The sequence below is a fragment of the Podarcis erhardii genome (genome assembly GCF_964252035.2).
Source record: "Podarcis erhardii genome assembly, chromosome: 3".
NCBI lineage: Eukaryota > Metazoa > Chordata > Lepidosauria > Squamata > Lacertidae > Podarcis > Podarcis erhardii.
Window position 1 is genome coordinate 45,140,957 of NC_138507.1, and position 20,198 is coordinate 45,161,154.

The window sequence follows — 20,198 nt, forward strand, 5'->3', positions numbered from 1 at the left end:
TTCCATTACACTTCCATGAGACATTGGAAAACTACCACTGGGCCTGTTGGATAATAGTGGATGCAGCCCATAAACCATTAAGTGCATTTTAGTCCTCCATACACCAATGGGATTTATGTGATTGATTTCCATGGGATTGAGGCATGCTTATTTTGGGGGGTGGGGTGGGGTAGGGTTTGCAACTCATGTTGGTGAATTACTGAAAGCCACTTCTTCAAAGGCAATTACTTTTGCTTTAAAAATTTGAAAGATATTGAAGGTTTTGCCATAAACCATATATTGTTTCTTTCCTTCCTGCATCCAATTAAACTGTCTAGCAGTCAAGCGTGCATGTGATGAAATCTTTCAGACACTGAGATCCTAAATGTCTGATGGGGCTATAAATATTTTGTTCCATTTGGTGTTCTTATATCAGTGTTGACCTGTCCCTGCCTCTCCCCCAAAGTACTAAATGCTTCAAGCTGCTGCTGCTTCTTGCACATTTGTTTTCCAATTTGTTTGGAATAAAGTCATCGACTCAAGCTGCAGGTTTTTTCTCTCAGACTCACACCTTGGTACTGTCATTCATACCTTCATAAACCTGAAGCTAGACTACTGGAACATAATCTTTGTGGGGCTGCCTGCCATGGTAGTTCAGAACCACATACCCTCCAACATTTTCCTGATAAAAATAGGAATGTCCGTCTCAATAATAATAATAACAACAACAACAACAACAACAACAACAACAACAACAACAACAACAATAACAGCAATTATTTGTAACTTGCCCATCTGACTGGGTTGCTCCAGCCACTCTGGGCAGCTCCCAACACATAAAAACATAATAAAACATTAATATTTTTTTTAAAAAAACCTTCTCTATACAGGTCAGCCTTCTGATATCTTTTAAAGGTTGTATAGTTATTTATCTCCTTGGCTTGGATGTCATATAACTCCATACCCTCCAACATTTTTCTGACGAAAATAAGGATGTTCTAAGGAAAGGTGGGATACTCTGGGATTAAATCAGCAACTGGGATGGCTTCTCTAAATCCAGTACTTTCCCTGGAAAATAGCGACACTTGGAGAGTCTGGAACCATGAACTGTTAACTGAATGCTATGGCTCTGGTCCTGCCAAGGCTAGGCCAGAGGTTGTATATTACACTGCTCTGGCTTTCTGTACTGGCTCACTATTGTCTGATGGGCTCAATTCAACCAGGTTTTGACCTGTAAACCTTTAAACTGTAACCTGAAAGACTGCTGCCTCTCCTATGTTCCCACTGATATATTTAATTTCCCTGGAAGTACCCTCTTTACCACCCATACTTATGGTTTGACAGCAGCTGGCAGAACATTTCTAGTGGCTTCCTTTCAACTGTCAGATACTTTTGATTAGAGTAGAAAGGAGAACTCTTGGTCCTCCAGATGTCATTGGACTGTAACTCCTATCACCCATTACTGTGTTGGCTGGGTTTGATGGGAGCCTCAAACAACTGAAGGACCACTTGTATTTCATCCATGGCTGAGTTGGCTAACCTGTTACCATCCAAATGTTGGCCATGCTAGATAGGTTGATGGTAATTGAATCTAACTACATCTGGAGGGCAATAGGTTAGGCACTCCCCAGGCTAGACATCTGCCAAAGTCCAGGTATTCTGGGATGAGGCTGACGTTGTGTGAAATATCCCATCATCTCAGGGTAGCTCATAACCTTAGCCTTCCCCAACTTAGTGCCCTCCAGAGATTGTTGGATTCTAGTTCCCCATTAGTCTCATCAATTGTTAGGGATAATGGCAACTGGAATCCAACAATCTCTGGAGGGCAGCAGATTGGAGAAAGGCTGTCATAAAATCATGATCTAATAGTTTTAGTAAGTGCCTCCTGGAGTGGACAGAGGGGTCAAATACTCTGTATATTCCATATGCCTGTAGAATGTGTCTATCAAGCCAATCAGTCAAATGCAGAAATTGCACAGTAAGGATATAATAATTATCCCACCAGCCCACAAAACAAACAAACAAACAACCACCTCTGGTTTTAATCCTCGTGATTATGAAAAGTTATTGTACTCCACACTAATACTTTTGAATTGAAGGGTGGTATAGAAAAGTTCTAAATAAATCAATAGATGCAAAAGGTGGATTTAAGAAATCTCTAGCTGTCATCCTACCCATTCTCAAATGACTTGTTATGAGGCTAATCCAAATTCTGTGCTCACTTACCTGGGAGTCAAATCCCATGGAACCCAATGGGACTTACTTCTGAGCAGACATGCAGAGGGCTGTATCATAAGATACTAAACAATGGAAGATGAAAAGGATTCTGATGAAATCAGTAAATATGGTTTAACAATGAATGTTAAGACTTTCAGTTCTGATAGATTGTGTGCACAAATCCCTTTTTATGCTGTGTGTGAGGGAATGGACCTAGTAGTAAGAACCTTTTCAACATTACATTTTCCAACACAAACAGGCTATTACTATGATTTAAGTGTGGAAATAGTTTAAATAGGCTGTGTACTTTTTGATGTGTTTTATTTATTGTTTACAACTACTTTTATAATTATGTAATTTTTTCATGTTGTAAGCCACCTTGAGCATGGTTTTAATGATGGAAAGGTGACATACAAATAAAAATGTGTAGTTCTATGCTATCCCTTGAGCTCTAAAGCTCACATTAAATATGGAGGAATCTTTGTGTGCACAAAAGTGCTCCTAACCTTAGGATTTTAAAATGGAGGCCCCCCCTTTGAATATCATTGGAATTGTCATATGCATCTATTAGACATTTTAGGGAAAAACCACGACAAATTCTTTACTGAGATTTTAAACTAAAATAATGCATTATCACAATTATTTAGAAAAGGGAATGCTTCATTTTAGACCATTTGATAATTATGACCTCCCACACTTCCCAGCATCCGGAAGCACATTATGTATGTAGAGCCGAACAAGTGGCTGGTAATTTGTTTGGGTGATGAGGGTTTGTACAGAGATCCAGTTGTGGGACCTCTACTCTTTACACCCATTGGAGAGTTGAGTGCATGCAGAAGTTTGTCCCATTTACTTCCATCTGATCACTGGTTCAGAAAGATAAAGTGTTGCAATACGCATTAACATTCAAACTTGTGTATATCATAAAAGTGAGTAAATGTAGTTATATTCACCAAGCTGAGCCCACGTGATTTGCTTGTACAAAAACAAACACAGCTCCTAAATCTCTCAATGATATGATGATGAGATAACTATAGATGTACATTTAGAAGTTAACAGCACAAGCAAACAGCAATGAAAGTCAATGTAAGTGTTTCAAGCAAATTCTATCAGATTAAGAGCTACAGCCTTTGGTGCTTGTCCAACTATGCATGAGAAGAGCAGTGGATGAAATGCTCCATTATCTTGCTGTCAACACTAGCAAAATCACCTGTTTGGGATGATACCATGTCCTCTATTCCTGCTTGGTTTAATATTCCCACTTGGTGTTGACTTGCTAGGTGATCTTGGGCCAGTCTCTCTGAATCAGCCTAACCTACCTCACAGGACTGATGTGAGAATGAAATGGGTTTGGGGAGAATCCTGTAAGCCACTTCTTGGGGACGGTGGGATAAAAATATCACATGCACCTGAACATTTAACTGTTACCCAGATAAGTCTTTTTATGCTTAAGGAATGTACCCAGAACATCTGTTTCCATGAGCTTTCTCATGCAGCCAGGGATGCATGTAGAAAAGCTTGCTTTTGTGTGTCTAGGCCCTGCCTAGATCATACATTAGCCTATCTTAAGCATACCATGAAGTAAGGCCATTGGAATCAATAGTACTTAAATCCAAGTAAACATGTTTTAGATAGGGCGATAAGTCTGCATAATGAAAAGTTTGATACATCGCCTTAAGAGATCTTTGCACTTTTACAAATTGGTGAGGGGCTGGAATCACCTCTGTAGCTAAAGATAACCATTTCTATCGAACTCATAACTTAAAATGAAATTAATGAATTCGCCTGTACTTTCCAAATATCAAGGGGGGATTACACTTTTGCCATTTTACTATGGTGTGTTGTGACTGTTATAGACAGACAATGAAAAATAACCCTTATGCACACTGTTATATTTCCAAAAATATATTTACAGTCTATTACAAAGATTACAAATGGAAGTGTCTATGTAATGAGATTATGTTAATTCAAAGATTGGTTGTTTTGTTTCTCTCATTTTTTTTACAGATTTCTTTAACAAAGGGGAAATAAGAAAAAAAAATAGTATAATCAAAGTGATTTTTTTTCTAACCAAACAAATAAATAAAATGACAAATATAACACTGTACAGTGAACTAAAAGTGGAAGATTAGGGAGGGGGGAGGGGTAAATGATCTATTTAAGTTTTCTGTAGCTATCTTTGGTCCTAAATGTGGGAAAACACATTATGTAGCACTGAAAAACATTTTCCTTTTTTTGTGATGCTCTGTAAGTAAAATAGAAAAATATAGTGCATTTTCAATGTATTCAGAGCTCACCACACAGAAATGTGTGTACAAAACAAGACAGTATAAATAAAATGTACAAGTTTTACAAAGGAACATTTACAGGGTTATACTTTTTTGTGTGGATGCCCACATTATCAAACAAGACTTAATTTATGACTGATCCCTGGGATCTTTCTCTATGAAAACCAACGGGAGCAGCCCAGTTCTCTTTGGAAGTACAGCTATTCACTGCTGGGGTAGCTCGTGATTTTCATGATTTTTTTTGACAGCATTTTATCACCTGTTTTGTATATATTCCTGCAACGCACTGTTATTGCTTATGGTAGTTCTACATTTCATTCAACTCAAGTACGCATATATTAAATTAAAACTGTTTTTTTTTCCCCTAAAAAAAGAGAGTTCTTTCATTCAACAGCTACTTTTCAGTCAGAAGTCTCAAATGACTGTTTTTGTGTATGTATAGAGCAGCTTGTAAAAAAAGCAAAAAACTTGAAAATTTTTGAACTGCCACTTGCCTTACACTCAGCGGTTCTAATAGAAAATCCAAAGGCACCATCTGATAGGAACATCTCCTGTGCAAGCCTCACAGCTGCTGTTCACCTCTCATTCACTTGTATTAGGGCTTACACTGGAGGAGTGCAATCCAGAGAAAGTTAGCTGCACTCGGGCCCCATTGAAATTGCTGGGACTCCATACAGAATGTGGTAACATCTTTTCGAGACTAAGTCCCAATTGAAACCAGTAAAAATTAGTCTCAATTAAATGCTGAGTTCAGTGGGATGTAGGTATGCCTTCTGTTCTCTGGATTGCACCCCCAGATGTTTATTTTTGCAGGAGGGACTACATTCAACTTAATCTCATATTAACCATATGCCAGTTATTTTTCCTAGACCTTCTAATGTGGAATCTTGAAAAATTAAAGAAAGAAACAACAGCAATAGACACCAATGTGCTCTGATTAAAAGGCTAGGCAACACTACAGTACTGTACCTGTTTTGTTTTTGCTTTGACACACCTACTACAATCAATTATTCAGCAAAAGAGGTCTTAACAATTTAAAAGTTGCAGATGTACAGCTTATATTTAACCCAGGCAACTTCCTAAAGTCATCTTTCAAGCCTTTTCTTTTAAAGTGCCTGGGCATTTTAAGGGAACATTATTGCTAGGTTCTCCGTTTTATTCATTTCCATCATACAAAATTATTTTCAAAAATATCAGAACTCTTGGCAATGTCTTTTTTTTCCCTTCCTGATTTCCTGCCAATTAGCAAACCACATAAATGTGGTGCGGAATTAACAGACCGAAGTAAACTTCATAAAGCAAACCCTACCCCGCAACTCCATTTCACCCAACCCAGCGGTCAGATCCACATTTCTCAGTTACACCTCTTGAGTCTGTAGAAATTCATACAATCTTTCAAAAGTCCCCAGTGTAATAATGCGTCATATGCTTAGCACTAAGAAGGTCCAAATATATAAATGTTACATTAAAAGAAGGTCTACATGACAAATCAACACAACTGATTCTTTTTTCCCCCTCTTTTTTGGGGGAAAAAAGTTTGAAATGAAAGGTTTAAGGAAAATATTTTGTTGACTTTAGCAATAATATGATTTTTATCTGACAAATATATTCTTTCTTTTTCAAAATCCCTTATGTACAATTTAAAAAGTCCATTAGATAAAAAGGAGGTTAGAGAGTTCAAGGTGTTCGTAGGTGTTTCAGGTAGTACTTTGTTTATTGTCACTGCTTTCGTTGCTGCCATCAGTGGATCCATATTCCCTTTTTAAGTAAGTTTCTGGTGGCACTTAGGAGTTCAAGTCTGTAGGTGCTTCTTGTGGGCCTTCTGTGGTCTGCAGGAAGGACCCAGAAAATCATGTGTCTTCTAGCAGCACTTCATGTAGATCGAAGGCCGGCACTGTTCTCTCAAGTCTGTCACCTCCCTCGTAAGGGAGAAGCGTTTATCACACTTGGATGCCAGTGCCATGCAAATGTAACATTTGTGCTCTCATAGTCTGAATGCTGCTCATGATTTTCTTTTGATGGCCAACCAACGTGATGCCTAAGCTCATAATATCGCTGGTGGAAAGGGAAGAGAAAGGTTCAAGGTTAGGCATTTGACTGTCAGTGTATGAGGACAAAAAAGAAACATTAGCACAATTCACAGAACTGAATGATATTTTGTACATCCGGGATGTCAGTATACTTAGGCCTGATTTTCTGGTGGTTGTTTTATGGTTTATATTGGTTTATTTTATGAATTTATATACCACTTAATCATAGAGTATCTAAGCATTGAGCAATCTCCAATTCTAATAAAATTGTTTGGGATGATGGAAGTTGTAGTCCAGCAAAATCTGGAGGACCTCAGTTGGTAGAGCAAGAGACTCTTAATCTTAGAGTTGTTGGCTCGATCCCCACGTTGGGCAAAGAGATTCCTGCACTGCAGGGATTGAACTAGATGACCTTTGTAGTCCCCTCCAACGCGTTTTCCTGCCTTATACACTTTACAATTCTGTGATTCTTATTATTCAGAGCTAGAGAAACCTATGAGCACAATAACTCTTTAAATTTTGCAAATTCCCCTCCTCTTTATTACAAGGGGTGATTAGGAGTCACAGCTCACTACAATTATCAGAATTTCTGGATTGCCCTAGATCAGGAGTAAACATGATGGGCTGCAGCTGTTGCTGAACTCCAACTCCCATCAGCCCCAGCCAGCATGGCCAATGGTCGGGGTGATGGGAGCTGGTATACAACAATTGGAGCACATCATGTTGGTTACCCTGGCCCTACACTGTCTAGGTAATTGTCAAAGCAGTTCTAGGATTCAGACCACCTTAAAATCTGGTTACTGCTCTGGGACTAAAGAGTGAGTGGTGGACATGTCTGGAGATCCCAATATTTTTATGCAGGTTGGCTCTGCTACAATATGTTTTTAGGGTTCTTATTGACTCCTCTTTTGTGCACCTGCCTTTCCTTTATTTTTAAACAACATGTTTAAATAATTAGAGCAATTTGTGTGAATTGATAGTGGTGGTAGGGAAAGGACCTCTAGGAGAAAAAATGCCTCTACTCCTCATTCCAGACTTGGTGAGGAAATGATGATAGCTTGGGCCATGGTGAAAGCTATTGTGGTAACACCTATTTAAAACATCAGCCATCATAATCACATGAAAATCAAATCACTTACTCAATAGTCATCCTGGCTACTGTCTCAAGGTTATTGTAACCTGCAGCTGAAAAGTTATCCTTATATCTTTCCATCTTGATGGCTTGCAACCACTCTCCTACAGAACAAAATGTAGTGAAATCAGGTGTATTCTGATCCAGAAGAGGACTGATTGGCCTAGATCGGAAGGGAAACAGAAAGTTATTATATTTTAAGAGAAATTACAACACTAGAGAGCATTTATATTGCCTGATAGGAGTAGGAACAAATCATATCCAATTGGGTTAAAGGCACAGCAAGCACATAAGGCTTTGTCCACATTGTTCAGTTCCAACAACAATCCCCCTTCTTTTTCACTAGTTACCTACTAGGGTTACTGTCATACCTTGGTTGTCAAATGTAATCCGTTCTAGAAGACCGTTCAACTTCCAAAACATTCGACAACCAAGGCATGGCTTCCGATTGGTTGCAAGAGCTTCTTGCACTCAAGCGGAAGCTGTGTCGGATGTTTGGGTTTTCGGCATTTGGGAGCCAAAACGTATGATAACAGAGGCATTTGGGAACCGAGGTTTGATTGTATTATTGTTTCTTATTTGAATTAGTGTGCTATGTCTTATACACACAATGGAGATTTGACTCTATAAAAATTCACACAAGAGGAAAGCCTCGCTCCAAACATTTTGTGATCAAATGAAGATTGGTCAAAGGGAAGAAAAGACATAGAGAAATGTGGCAACTATGATCTGACTTCTGGCACTGGGTCTAGCTAAATATCTTCTCTGAAGGCTGGCTTTGTTTCTTGTTGAGGTTCTTTAGAATGCGATGTCTGGGAAAAGAGATGCCAAGAAGCAGGTTTTCTTTTATCCATGTGATATCAACTCATTTTGGCTGTACAACCTGTGCTGATTCTGATAGCCTTTTTGCATGACCCAAATTTTTTATGGGTAAAATCGTAGTCCCTGTGTAGCTTGTGCCCACCTGACAACCAGAAAACCTTCCTTCTAGAATGCACACTTATGTGGCAGTAAGCCTCACTGACCACAGAGAGACTTCCTTCCAAATACAGAAACGTGCAATACAATTTTAAATAATTATAAAAATCAAAAGAATCAGAGATTAATTATTATAAATAAAAAGAGATCTGAAGATAAATAGGTCTGATATATGCAAACCAAAGAACAGCTCCATTTACTTCAGTAGAAATATGCTGGAATTTTGAAGATTATACATTGTGGTTTTAAGTGGGTATTTCTGGATTTGACAAAAATTAACATGGAGTAAAATATAGCCAATACAGCATCTAGTGCTTGTGTGTAGTGTATGTACATACACACCCACACACAATATTTTAGAAATATTGTTAAGTATCTCTTAATTTTTTTGTTGAATTTCTGGCCTTGGATCATTTGGTGAAGAATGGGCTCTAAATACAGTAAATGAATAAATACATTTCATATGGCTGAGTCTAGGCCTTTGTAGCTGCTAGCTGCTGCATATTTCTACCAACAGAGCAACAATAAAACAGTAAAGAGCAGCAGTTAAAACTTCATGTTTTTGTAAATTATTTTACAGCAATTTTGTTGGAAGCTGCTTTGTGCTAAACAAACTGTAGCAAATCAGGTAAATTCAAATCATACAGTGGCGTTTCTGCTTCTTTCAAAACATGGAAGCTGTTCAGGTTACTCCGTTCAGTTCCTGCTAGTTTTATGACAAGCAACACACAGCACAGTCTAGAGTATCTGCTGGTTTATCTTTGTAAAGGCAGCCTGAACAGGGAATGTTTCTGTACACCCTGAAGCGGATAACAGCAGCTGAACTGAATGAAGAAATACAGCCTAAAAATCTGGCCTACGACTTAGAAACAGCACCAGTAACTTACCTGCTACAGGTTCCCAGAGGGGTTTTCAAGCTGTTTGGGTTCCGAATCATCTTGTCCAGAATGCCCACTATTTGCTCAAACTTTGGCCTTTCCGCACGCTCTTTCTGCCAGCAATCTAGCATCAGCTGGTGAAGGCCTGCTGGGCAGTCCATGGGTGCTGGCAAGCGATAGCCTTCTTCAATTGCTTTTATAACCTAAAAGACAAAACAACGTTGTTTTGAATTTTTTACGGCCCATGAAGAATCAAGCAGGCAAATTAAGCAATCAAAGCTTTATGAAATGTATCTTTCAAACAGAGCCTGTTGTTTTGACACATGCATTCATGTTGCTGTATAATAAACTTGTTTTTATTTTCCATGCTTATTAAACAGATTATTCTGTGGTGTATGCTGAGAACATGGTTGCATTACCTAGTCAAATCAGCAGCAGGAAACAGCAATTAAATTCACCAAGGGTGCAGCTGATAAATTGATACATGGAGATGCTCTTTGAAGGCAACAGCATTTGCCCAAAAGCTCCCCCCCCCCTTCATTTCCCCTCCAGGAATACACACAGCATTTAAATGAACAGAGGTTTAGGCATTGGTGCATGCTATGCAAGGAAAGTATCTGGAAATCACTGTACATAAAAGGTACTTTCTAAAAAAGCACTTTCCCTTAATATTCACCCTTACAGTGGGCACAACTGGATCTGAATGCAATGTGACATGTATAAGCATAGCTTGGTTGCGTAATATCTTAATGAATCAGGAGAAGGAAAGTCCATTATTAATAAGAAAATGTGGCATGTTGTGATATGGTGCAGGGCAGTTAATGTCTGTAGGAAGAGTTACAACCACTGCTTGATTTTCTAGCAAAACTCATTTGAGGTTTAAGTAAAAGAGGGAGGGGAAAATAATTATAGGAAAATGCTAAATGCCCCTAGGACAGGATAAGAAACCATGATGGGAAGCAATGAGCTGATTAAAAAAAAAGTTATATAAAGCGTTAAAATACTGTTTCAGGGTGGGGTGGGTATTTCAAATATCGACAGACATAACTGTGTTAGAATTGCTAAGGAAGAGTGCTTGTTCCTCAGGAGTAAGTAGCACAGGACTCTTTCCTTTGCAGCAGTCTACAGAGAAAGCCAACCTTGGGGCTTTCTTCTGGGGTTAACCCTAGGATATAAAGCTGTCATGATAAATAAAAGCTGGTGAGAATTCAAAGCTTTTGTTCAATATATATTATATACGCATGTCGGAATGTGAATTGAAGGAGGATTTTAAAGAATGAAAAGTAGACTCCAAGAATTTTCAAAATCTCCCAGTGCACTGCAGAAAAGTATAACAATGTGTAATGGCATATACACAGGCATCAATGACATATATATGAACGGAGGAAGCCAAAATCCTATTGGATGCAGGCTGCAAATATTGTAAACGTTTGAAAACATGGGGTGATTGTAACTTAGCGCTCCTATCACTTTTGTGCCAAAGGAAGCATCCACTCACATAAGAGGGGGAAAGAAATTGTGTGTGTCCCTCGGCTACAGACACCAGCACCTCCCCACCTGCAAAAAAAATTTTTAATAGATTGTGGGATCCTCTAGAAGAGATTTTTTTGGAAGCTGTGGTAGCTGCCAGGGAGAGAAGAAAATAGTCAATATCACCTTCCCTCTTCTGAGTGGAAACCTACAGCTGAATCCTGAGCTCTCATACACTTGCAAAGTTGGAGGGTACTCCACATTCAAACTGAAAGGTCACAAACCACTTTTGTTGTTGCAGTTTTACTTCAAATAATATCATATCCATAATGCTAAGGTTAATGTTATCTAACGTGTTCATTCTCAGGCCACAGGCATTTCAATGGCTGTAATTTTGTGTTTTCTTATTCTATAACTCTATTATGCATGGTAATAGGTGAGTGTGGATAAAACACGCAGAGATTCCTGGAGCTCTGATGTTTAGCTTGGGCTAAACATCAATTTTTTCAAATCTGAAATTTGCAGAGTTCAGAACTGTGTAAGGTATACATGTGGAAAGTCAGTCTCTCTCTCTCTCTGTATGTGCATGTAATTATTCAAAATGATGATGCAGTAATTATGCTCTTCGAACTAAAAATGTGTTTATGATGAAAATTCAACTCAGACACTTATTAATAAATTGTGACTACTCCACAGAATTTCCAAAGGAATTAGAGATGAGAGAAATACAAATACGACACGCCTTGTCAATCTCTCACAGTAATTGGAACACAATTATTTGACTGATTGCCGTCAAGTGATCTAGAAATCCAAAACATGACCATGGCAGAACATATCACCTAGAAAGCAAAAGTGAAGCAATGAAAGAAGAAAGTGCAACAAAATATGCATTAGCAGGCATGATGGCAAATATATTTTCTTGATTGTAGAAAATTCCATGGTGTTGAGAAATGACTAACAGCAAAAGTTAATGGTTCACCTTTTTTTTTTTAAAAAAAAGGAAAAATCTTATACTTCTTTTATACATGAACACTGAACAAATAAAACCAGAAATTCAAATTGTTTTTGTTTAAGACCATTCTGAATGAGAGAAATAAGGTAAGTGATTCTAAGATTTAAAGTCAAAGCATAATGATGGGGACCGACAAGATGCACTAAAACTACCACCACAACAAATGGTATGAGGTCAATTTTTCACATTATTTGGCTTAGTTCCAGCACATACTCTATTTTAAGGAGTGAATATATATTTAAATCAATTTATAGCCATGTAAACTGGATAAGAACACTACCTATTTCAGTAGGAAAATAGGTTCCAACCCATCTTTGTCTTGCCATATGAAACCAGATTAAATAAATTAGTCCCTCTCATCTGACTTACTCCACTTTACATACTGTACGGGTGAATACAAATGACACAAAATGCAGTTAACGTGATTGTGTGAAACCCGATTGTAAAAGTGTAGCTTTAGTCTAAATTAATGAGAATACTACATACTTTATTTAGGTACCACTTGCCTCGCCTGCTCTGGAGTGTAGGACGTGAACCAATGGCTTCAAGTTACAAGGAAGGAGATTCTGACTAAACATCAGGAAGAACTTTCTCATGGTAAGATCTGCTTGACAATGGAACGCTTGGAAGGTGGTAGACGCTCCTTCCTTGGGGGTTTTTAAGCAGAGGTTGGATAGCCATCTGTCATGGATGCTTTAGCTGTAAGTCCTGCATTGCAGGGGGTTGGACTGGCTGATTCTTGGGGTTCACAATTCTATTGTTCTATGTCACAACTATCCCTTGTGCTTGTTTATCATTTCTTTTCTGATTTGCTTAGTTTGTAGAGCAGTAGTTCAACACATCCTCATCCCATCCCATCCTACCAGGCTTAAAATATTTAAGTTGCATTCTTGAATGCACTTGCCTGGAAGTAAGCCCTATTGAAGTGTATGGGACATACTTCTGAATAGACATGTGCAAGATTGCACTGAAAACCTCATTTCAGCTGAGCAGGAAATAATTTAAATGCTAACTAGAATATAACTGGTATGTTGTTCTCACTGTCAGACAATTTGCTCTGTTTACCTATTTACAAATTGAGCCCAAACATTAAGCCCAATGCAAAATTTCAGCAAGAAGTATGAAAATACTGATTTTGTCTGTTGCTTTCCCTTCTCCTAACAGTTCTTTCCTTATGTCTTTTTTGAAAGATAGGTAAGCTTTGCCTTTGAGGCATCTTATATTCCTGTCAGACACCTTTTATGTTTGAATCTAGTACAGAAGGAAGGTGTCAAAAGGAATGAAACTCGACTGGGTGTCGAGGGAATGTAAATATTTCTCTCTCCCTGCCCCAAGGACTTGTTTGCCCATATTTTGACAGTCCATGAAATCTCTGACACTGAGACCTGTCAAATATTAACAACTTTGCTCTCTGCCAAACTGACTCATCATTTAGATTTTATATGGTAGATTAGAAAAAAAAACGCACCAAAAACAGTACTCTCTGCTGTCAATCATTTTTTAAAAAACAACAGGGAAATAACATGATTTCTCTCGTCATTTATTTACACACACACATACACTTATTTCTAAATGAAAATTCACTTGGTATCTGCAGTTTGATTCCCATATTTTATATAATGGCAATAAAGTTGAAACCAGAGTAGCTAATAGTACCATACTAAGGGAAAGAGCACACATTGCATCAAATATTGGCCTCCCTGTATTGAGAAATTCTCCCGAATCCTTTGTTTTTCACAGCAGAAGGCCATGTGGTAGGGCAGCACTGCTCATTTGACTTCTGTCCAGCTGAGTCACTGCAGCATACTGGGATGGAGAGCAGTGGCAAGGTTGGCATGGTGGAAATGCCCCGGGAGGAGCACCATATTGGCATCACCAGCACATTTGTACTGTGCCAACCCTACCTTGGCACAAGCATTCTACTTGTCCCCCTCTCCTTCCCCTGCCTGCTGTTTCAGGGGACGGGGCAGTGTCTCTTTACCCTGCAGAGCAGATTTAGAGGTTTAGCATGATGCTAAAGCAGCCCTAACTTCACCTCCATCTCTTTGGACATGGAGATGCCAGCACTGGTGCAGACAAACTTCACAGAGCCAGCCCACACAGAGGAATATGCCCATTCATCCGTCCAGTCTTGGGACATACGAACAGCTGTACTTGCCATGTTCTCTTCAAAGGGAAGGTGCAGGAGGTGTCTTCCTTGTTGAATCAATGTCAAAGCTTGTGGTCAGCCGTGCATTTAACCTCTCATGTATCTGAGGATTTCAGCAAGAGTTCCATCTTGTCTCTCATACCTTTTAACATTTATATGAAGGCACTGGAAGAAGTCATCCAGGGAATAAGGAGAAGCTCTTTAGATGTTGGACCAGTACTGGGGGTGTTGAGCTGTATAAGGGCTTATAAACTGAGACTGAATTCCTACTAGCTGGAGGCAGGAATGGTGGGCAGCACCAGCGTCTAGGAGCCAGGGAGATGGCCTGTTCTGAATGGAGTTGCATTCCTGCCAAAAGAACAGCTTGGGGATGCTCCTGGAGGTAGCATTGTCACTAGAAGCTCAGATTACAATTGTAAGTAAGTTTGTAACTTAGGCCAAACTATACAGTCTATTGATCTGAAGAAATATTTTGTGTCCAAATAAAGAACTAATTTAGATATAGCTCTGTTCCACAGCCATGGACCTTTGTGCTTAAAATTAAAGCTTTGGTAAAGCCAAGTCCCCTCCCTACTTGCTTGTGAAAATGGCTACCCTGTTCAAGGAATAATTCTCTTCAAAAGGGTTAGTCACAGGGAACTTCCATACACAAGAATCTGCTCTAAAATACTCTTGTAAGGGCTAGATTGGGTGTCATGTAAACAAGCCCTCAATCTGCACCTGTGTAAACAAGCCCTAGGCCAAGATCAAGGGTGTGCAGATGACTACATGTTTTCATTTTTCCTGTTTTGTAAGGGATAAAAGTGACAGCCTAAGTCCTACCTAGAATGAGGATGCATATAGTGTTATGAAAAGGGTTTGTTTTCTCATTGTAGGATTATATTATTTTCACTGAAGACAACATGGAATAAAGGTTCAGTTGTAGGACTTCCGGGTTAGCGCCATCGGTGAATGGCGGAGTTCCTCCGACTGGAGGAGCGGGCTCCGTGAAAGTTGGGTCTTCCCACCGCGGTGAAGGTGGGGGCCCACTAGAAACCCCAGGCGGAGGAGCCTGGGGACGTGGGGTTCGGCAGAGCACCAAGAGCGCCTCTCCTACTCGCCAGGAAACCCCTTTTTGGGGCCCTGGAGCAAAGTGGGGTGAGCAGCACGGTGCATCAAACTGATTGCTACTTTCACGGAGGGAAGCCGCGCAGCCATCACCGGAGAGCGCTGACTTTCTCCTGATGATAATTGGACTCAAAAAATTCCCGTGAGTAAAAACGGAAGATTTGATTAAGAAAACTACAAAATTTATGAATTAGGCACGAAGCGGGAAGGTCTAAACAGGAAGTCCGCCTTCCGCTTTGTAAATAGACTGAAGCAAAGACTTTATAAGCTAATTAGCCTGGAAAATTGATTTAACGACTGAAATTTCCTGCATTCATAAACAAAAAACCCCCCTTCGACAGCAGGGGGAAAGGGGGAAAAATCTCTGATTTTCTAAGCCTTCGGGGAGAGTGTAAAGGAACATAAGTCTCCGTCGTCCCAAACCTGGGGACGGGGTGTCAGGACAGAAAGTTTTGGAGATGCCCATCGACTGAAAGTGGTTTACTTTTGACAGATAACAAAAAGAAGAGAAACAAATTAACTTTAATGCCGCTTTCTGCATTTTGCATGTTAAGGAAACAAAGTATTTGAAAACTGAAAGTAAATTTTCCTTTGTTGGATACATTTTAAAGATGGATGTGAACTGAAATTGTCCCCTAGAGGGAGCTTGTCAACTTGTTGCTGCAGTTTATAGTGAAACTCTACAATTCTGGGAATTAGACCGTGGGACCAGCCACCTGACCTTGAACAGCAATGTGCCGGGAAGAAATCTTGTTGTCTGACCTTGGCAGAATAAATGCTATGCTACAGCAGCTGCATGAGAAAATGAACTTAATGAATGAAAAGCTAGACTTTATGTCTGTTGTAGCCAGTAAATATGAACTAACAGAAAATAAGGATAAAGAAGCTCCACAACAACTAACTCAGGAAACTGGCTTGACAGGGCAAGTTCAAGGGCAGATGATGACGGAAGAGGTTGTGATTGTACTTCAAAAGACACAGATGGAGAAACCTAAAGTCCTGCATGACCAAAAGCCATAGTACTGCAAGATTGAATATGGTGTGTCTCTGGAAGTGTTTGGAGTTAAGGAAGCTCTCAGCTCTGGCGGGACTTTGGAACGGGTTGACAACTACTTCTGGAACAACTACTTTTTGGATTACAAAATTAATTTGGGGGAGTGGGACTCTGGGGAATGTGCTAGCCTGATGAAAGAAAATGGAGATTATTACCGGTTGGAGTTCCCCGGAAGCCCACCTCCCAAGGAGAAAGGGAAGAAATTACGAAAGAAACCAACAAGGGACAGGGAAGGGTGCAAGAATAAACAGGAACAAGAAAATCTGCAGAGGGGGCATGGAAGAGACTTAAGAGCCTCTGATATTAGAACACCAGATTGATGGACTGGACGTGAGATTTGAAAGGACTGACATAACCCGAAACCAGGAAGAAGGGACGTTGGATAAAAATTTGAGGAGAATTTCTATTTATTTTTGGAATTAGTTTGATATTAATGAAATAACAGGGAATTTGCTGGAAAGGAAATAATTGGCGTTAGTAGAAAGGTTTGAAGAAGTTAGGTATAAATATGGTTTAAATTTTGAAACTTTATGGGAAGAAATTTAAGGACTATTTGCAGAAACAGTGTAAGATTAATGGATGTTAAAATGAAGTAGGAATGAAACGAAGTGATTTCTAACAATAATGTTAAAAAGGAATATGCAAAAAATGGTTTGATAATTAGATGAAAAATAGAATGATATAATATGTTTAAGATAAAGAATTAAGATAAAATAAAGAGGGAAAAAATTGCTGAATTAACTATTTGAATTGGAATACAAAGGAGGGAGGTGTGAGGAAGTCATGGAAATAAGTAAATGAATTATAAGACAGAGAAAGAGGGATTTGTTTTTAACCTGTTTTTATTTTTCCTTTTTTTCTGTATTTTGTATTTTTTTTCTTTTCTGGTTTTGTATTTTCTGTATTCTTTTTTTACTATTTTTGTAACCTTTTTTCTTGTTGGAAAATTTAATAAATATCATTTTAAAAATAAATAAAGGTTCAGTTGTAAAATGTTGAGAAGAAATCAGCTATTATGGATGAATAGTTATTCATTACTCCCTCTCTCTAAGTTTTAGAAGAGGATGATTAATAGGCTAGTGTTTTGGGGGGTTTGTAATGGTGTTGTTGAAACTTACAGAATTTGTGGGCTTTAACAAAACCCCCAAAACTGTCTAGGATCCAAAGTGCCCTTGCATGTCCTTGCCAACTTGCTTTCAGAGGTCTCCAAACACCAAGAGTGACTTTTTAAGATGTCTAAAGGCAACAATAGGGATGCGGGTGGCACTGTGGGTAAAACCTCAGCACCTAGGACTTGCCGATCACATGGTTGGCGGTTCAAATCCCCGCGGCGGGGTGCGCTCCCGTCATTCGGTCCCAGCGCCTGCCAGCCTAGCAGTTCGAAAGCACCCCCGGGTGCAAGTAGATAAATAGGGACCGCTTACCAGCGGGAAGGTAAACAGTGTTCTGTGTGATGTGCTGGCTCGCCAGATGCAGCTTGTCACGCTGGCCACGTGACCCAGAAGTGTCTGCGGACAGCGCTGGCTCCCGGCCTATAGAGTGAGATGAGTGCACAACCCTAGAGTCTGGCAAGACTGGCCCGTACAGGCAGGGGTACCTTTACCTTTTAAAGGCAACAATGGCTGGAAAAGCCTGAACATCATAACTGACCCTTATCCCAGCTTTTGGCTCAGTCCTCTACACACTTACCTGTGAACTCAATAGGTCTTACTTCTGAGTAGACATGTGCAGGATTGTGCTATTTGCCTACTAGGTTATGCGTTATGTAGTCTCTTTCTGTGTATGCTGCTTGCTATGCCCTATTAATGAACTATAAAATAATGAAACAGCTAGCACCAGTATTTATGATAAAGTAATAGAGATGTAGCTAAAAAGATAATTAAAACAATATGTGGAATTCAGCATCACATTAATGCAATTGTTCTGTCAGCGCAAGCATTTCTATTTGCCGGATGGAACAATCACCCCTTCCTCACACACACTCCAGAGTGGATTTGGAGGAGGAAGTGGTCAAACTCCAGTGCACTAGTGGGAGCCCTTGAGCTGGCTTCCCACTAGCTGGCTAGTGCTAATAAATTTATAACTTTCCAAAATAAGTTTCTATTTCCCTTTTATAATATAAATATTAGTTCTTCAAGTCTTTCGGTGTGTTGCTAGAGAGAAAACCCTAATCCATATATCATTTGCAAGTTCTATTATCCAGCGCTGTGCATTAGAAGAAACAGAACATGCATTTTTGGAACTTACATCTTGATTTGACATATCCCAGTATGGCCTCTCTCCGTAAGACATGACTTCCCACATTACTATTCCATAACTCCATACGTCACTTGCTGATGTAAACTTGCGATACTGTATGGCCTCAGGAGCTGTCCATCTTACTGGTATTTTTCCACCCTATGGAAAAAGAAAGTTTCTGAAACAAACTTACAGTAACACCATCCATACATGAAAGCATTAGATGACAGGCAGCTTGTTAGATCTTCTTGCAATCATAAAAGAAAATTAAAACCGAGGAAGTAAATTATACCTGTGCTTCTTTAAATCTTACATCATCTCACAGATTATAGCCATTCCTCCCTCCTACAGAGTCAACCTATATGATATACAGAGCAGCTACTACTGGGCTGCACCACTTCAGATCATTGCAAGGATGACATGGTTAAATATAACTAGATATAAATGTTTATTATACATGGAAAACTAGAATATCAGGAAGAAACTTTTTCTTATTCTTGACATCTTCCCAATACGCTAGTTTGTAATGTACTGAGAACCTCCACAATTAAATATGCACTTTCTCCTTCTTAACATGTTGGTTTTCCATCATTCAGGGAGCTCAAGAGAATATAAAAACATCCATTAGAGGACTGGGCTGGGAGAGTGGTGTGCAGATGCCATAATCCAGCATTTGGCAGAGGACAGCAGCAATCATTGCACCTGTGGGCCAATGACATTAATACTCACGTTCCTTGAGCACTGGAGAAAGCTCCACAGGTACTGTATTTTAGGGTAGGGGAACCTTTGGCACTGCAGATGTTCTTCAGCTCCAACTGCCATCAGCACCAGCCAGAATGGTCACTGATGATGGAAATTATTGTGCAGGACACCTGACTTACCACACCTTTTGTATTGTAATGAGCTTGCTAATGAGCATGAATTTTCACTCCCCCCCCCTTTAGTTTTTACACTGGCACCTTTACTCCGAGACTCTGAGTCAGTTTAGGATTATTAACAGGAATTATTTCAAGCCAATTGTCCCAAATTGCATAGTGAGAGCTGCTGTTCACATGTGCTCAGGGGTGTATGAAAGGGGGGGGGCGGTCGAGTGTCATCCCTGAGGGGTGTGTGTGTGACAAATTCCCTCCTGTGCGGATTGCTGCACCACCACCCCGGGATGCCAATTGCCCCCAATGGGCGCCGATCGCTCCCCCTGGGTGGCTTGCCCTGCTCCCCGGGTGCCCGAGCGGCTAGGTCCACCGCTGCATGTGCTAACATGTTTACTTGATTAGTTAAACCCATTGGTGAGGAGCCTCTGGCGCATGGACTAAATGTGGCCTGTAGGGCCTCTCCATCCAACGCACAGCCTCCTCTCTTCACCCTGCCCCCACAGCATTTAGGCTTTTAGAAAGCTTGCATTTCTGTCAGGAAGGGAGGGGTGGTTAGGTGCTAGGAGTAACCCTCCCTTTGTACTGCAATACCTGCAGCAATTATGCTTAAATACAAAACACTTTCACTGGTACCAATACAAGCTTTTAAAAGCAGAAATGCTATGCAGCATGGAATCTTTTTTTTGGGGGGGGGAGGTTTGCATCTGTGGAGGGAAGCCTAACTCCCACCTCTCCATGAGCTGAAACCCACGTGAAAGTCACCCCAAAGCAGCACTTAGGTTTTCATTTGTGCC

At 39.8% G+C, this 20,198-nt stretch overlaps 1 protein-coding gene across 3 annotated transcripts in view; it reads right to left on the bottom strand.

The window, feature by feature from the left end:
- Nucleotides 1-5,999: 5,999 nt before the first annotated feature.
- The window catches only part of EPHA7 (EPH receptor A7), a 169,725-nt gene continuing 155,526 nt past the window's right edge, over nucleotides 6,000-20,198 (bottom strand). For all 3 annotated transcript variants that reach the window (XM_081856914.1, XM_081856913.1, XM_081856915.1), the window contains exons 14-17: nucleotides 18,542-18,691; nucleotides 9,512-9,705; nucleotides 7,654-7,809; nucleotides 6,000-6,539 (exon numbers count right to left, since the gene is read on the bottom strand). In XM_081856914.1, coding sequence (XP_081713040.1) covers nucleotides 6,425-6,539; nucleotides 7,654-7,809; nucleotides 9,512-9,705; nucleotides 18,542-18,691 — 615 coding nt within the window. In that variant the 3' untranslated portion in view covers nucleotides 6,000-6,424. The remainder of the gene's footprint in view (nucleotides 6,540-7,653; nucleotides 7,810-9,511; nucleotides 9,706-18,541; nucleotides 18,692-20,198) is intronic.